A 2,915-nucleotide genomic window follows, 5' to 3' on the forward strand; every position below is an offset into this window, starting at 1 on the left:
GCATAGGAAAGGGGCAGTTTAATACATCTCACCCAAGCTTGGAAAAGCCAGGAGCTTCAACAAAAACCCCCTAACCCATGGAGCACAGGCAGAGTTTTGCCAGTTGTCCTTTTTAAAAAACATTTCTGGCCTGAACATACCAGGATTATCCTAGTTTAAATACTCACGGTCTTTAAACCACTCCTAATCTTTAACAAAAAAAAGACCAGAGACAAAAATATGATCCACTCATTTTAATTAGAAATTTGAGGTTTCTGGTACAAAAGGAACAGAAGAAAAGCTGAACATGCCAAAGCCAATACAACCAGCATTGAACCCAGGACCAGCACAAAGGAACCTGTAAAAGAAAACCACTGTAGATGGAAGGTTCTGGCACACATGTGGATGAGTAGCCTGCCATGGCTAGATTGTTATTCTAGTTAGTCTTGGCTGGGGAGTGATGTAACCCTGTTTTTAGTCTAATACCATCTACATCACAACTTCTCTTGAATTTGTTATTTTGCATGAAGCTTTAAGTCCTTACCAGATGGTCTTTCTGTAGAAGTCAGATGTTCAGATACAGCAGGTTGAGGCTTCCCTTCCAGATATAATGGGCCAACCACAAGGGTCTTCTCCCATTCAACTGGCATGGTTTTTACTAGAGGGGGGGTAGGACACCTTTGGCTATTAATGTACAAAATGGACTCTCTCCAACAGCTACTTGCAGTAAATACCTACCACTCCTCCCTGGTCTTCGTCTTGCCATCTCAAGCCTCCTTTTTTGGCCAGTAGCACAATTGGTATCACAGCAACTACATACCTGGTTACTGCCATCTACAGAGGTCCACCTTTAGGAAAGCAGGTCTATTAGAATCATTTGGGCTCTCATTCTCAATGAGAGAACTCTGCATTAACTTACTGGCTCAGTCCAGTTCTGTAGGTGCAGGCCTTGTTCAAGGAGTCAATGGCCTGGGAAGCCAAAATCACTTTCAGACGACAAGTAATGAAGACCTGAAAGCATACAAGAAATCTAAGCACGCAACTCAGAAGCCACTTCGTACATCTGATGTAGTCAAGTGTACTAGGTGGTTACTTGGACACCAATATTAAGCCAACTTACTGAGCTTGTAGCCACACCATAGAATCTGAAAGCATCAAGCTCAAACTGGAGGGTAGATGGAGCAACCCTGGGAGTGAGGAACTGGGAATTGGACCCAGTCACTTTGCTGTCTGTAAAGCACCTGCAAAACAGGAGGAGATCACAGCTGTAAGAAAGGCATTTGCCTTGGACAAGTGTCGGGTCTAGATTCCTCACCCATTATTGCCAATGAAGGTGTATGTTTGGGCAGAACCATCTGAAGCCACACATTTGTCCACAAAGAGCTGCAGAGGCACATGGTTAGTGCTGTCGACAGAGGCCTGCAGGTTGATGAGGTCACCTAGATAGAAAATGTTGGAGGAACTTGGTCCACTCCAGTCACCTGTAGAGAAAGCATTGCCTTAGACCATATTGTCAAGGTCATCCTGCAGACAGTACAAGGATTCAAAGCCAAAAAATGCTGGGGTTGAGGAGAGCAAAACCCCCAAACACTACAAATGCCTTACTGTTCATTATAACCAGAGAGAACCCCAAAACATCCTGAGCAGATATGGTGGAGGTATATGGGACCCAAGTGGGATTCAATGAATTACTGCTTACATTGTGGTTTCTACAAGGGAGAAAAAGCCATTAGGAAGACAGCCAAAAAAAAAAAGTTTAGCTAATCTTTGAAAAGCCTGGCATTTTAGGCAGATCTGCAAGGCCAAATTGCAGAATAAAGAAAAGCATCTCACCTGGGGTAATGGCATTCAATCTGCACCACAGCTGGGTTGGTTCGTATAATGGGAATCCCAGGAATAGGAGAGGGGATGTAGTCAAGGGAGAAGGTGTACACTATTTCATCAGCAAGCATCTAGAAAAAAGCCACACCACAAGCAACATGTCAAGTGATGTAGTACTTCAGTACACCTTCTGCAACTAGTTTCTTGCCAATGCTGGCACAGAGTTTTATGAACCTGGTGAAGTGTAAAACTTAAGCAGCCTGGTTAAAATTGGGCAGGAATGGGTATCATGTAATCAACCCAACAGGCTTATATGGTAAAAATATCAACTTCTTGTACCATCTGTTAATTTGGCATTTGAAAATAAACACTGAAACAAAAGTAAACAAGTCATGTAATGTCACCAGCTAGCTGTTAATCAGTAATTACTATCATCAACACCAAAGCTCACCGTAATGGTACTGCCACATCCCTGAAGCGGAGCCTCAATCACAAAGGCCGTTGGCGTTTGGCTGGTCACTCCACATCCTCCTATTGTCAAATCGGACGCCTGGACAGGATGCTGAATGCCCAGCAAATCAGGGTTGATGGTCACAACAACATTCCACTCCGTGCATTGTGCAGATACCGTTTCTGGCGACCCCGCTCTTTGCTGTGCGGCACTCTTTTTTTGTATTACTACAGCCTTGTGGGTTTTTGGAGGAAAGCCAGACCTCCAGAAACCAGAAATATCATCAAAACACAAAGTAAGCAGCCAAAACCCGAGAAGTGGGAACTGATACCTCATTTTACAACCCATGATGGGAATCCAGAAACTTCAAAGAACGATAAAATGAGCCAGCCACCCTGGCCCTCTTATACCGTCAGGTAACGCGCCGCGGCCGCGCGCTTCATAAGCACGTGTGCGCGCACCTGTCTGAAGTCAGCGCTGATGAGCGGGAAACTGGCGGAGGAGTCGGGCGAGTAGAAGGGGGCGTTTTGGCTTTTTTAAAATTCATTTACCTATTTACGATTAATGTCAATTAACGTCTATTAACGCAATGTCACACTGTTTGTCTGTTGGAAGTAAACAACCCTGCCTTTTAAAATTATGACTAGAAGGGTTACTATTGTGA

The 2,915-nt window shown here is 44.2% G+C and overlaps 1 protein-coding gene across 1 annotated transcript; it reads right to left on the bottom strand.

Annotated features, from left to right (window-relative positions):
• Window positions 1-218: 218 nt before the first annotated feature.
• Window positions 219-2,637, bottom strand: LOC120526763 (zona pellucida sperm-binding protein 3-like). The gene is made up of 9 exons (XM_039749914.1): window positions 2,252-2,637; window positions 1,813-1,931; window positions 1,585-1,688; window positions 1,295-1,460; window positions 1,100-1,220; window positions 899-990; window positions 718-827; window positions 524-637; window positions 219-337 (listed from the first exon to the last, which is right to left on the bottom strand). Exons 1-9 carry the CDS (start codon window positions 2,597-2,599, stop codon window positions 234-236), a joined length of 1,278 nt encoding a protein of 425 aa, XP_039605848.1. The 5' UTR covers window positions 2,600-2,637; the 3' UTR covers window positions 219-233.
• Window positions 2,638-2,915: the final 278 nt, after the last annotated feature.

The sequence above is a fragment of the Polypterus senegalus genome, chromosome 3, assembly GCF_016835505.1.
Source record: "Polypterus senegalus isolate Bchr_013 chromosome 3, ASM1683550v1, whole genome shotgun sequence".
Lineage (NCBI taxonomy): Eukaryota > Metazoa > Chordata > Cladistia > Polypteriformes > Polypteridae > Polypterus > Polypterus senegalus.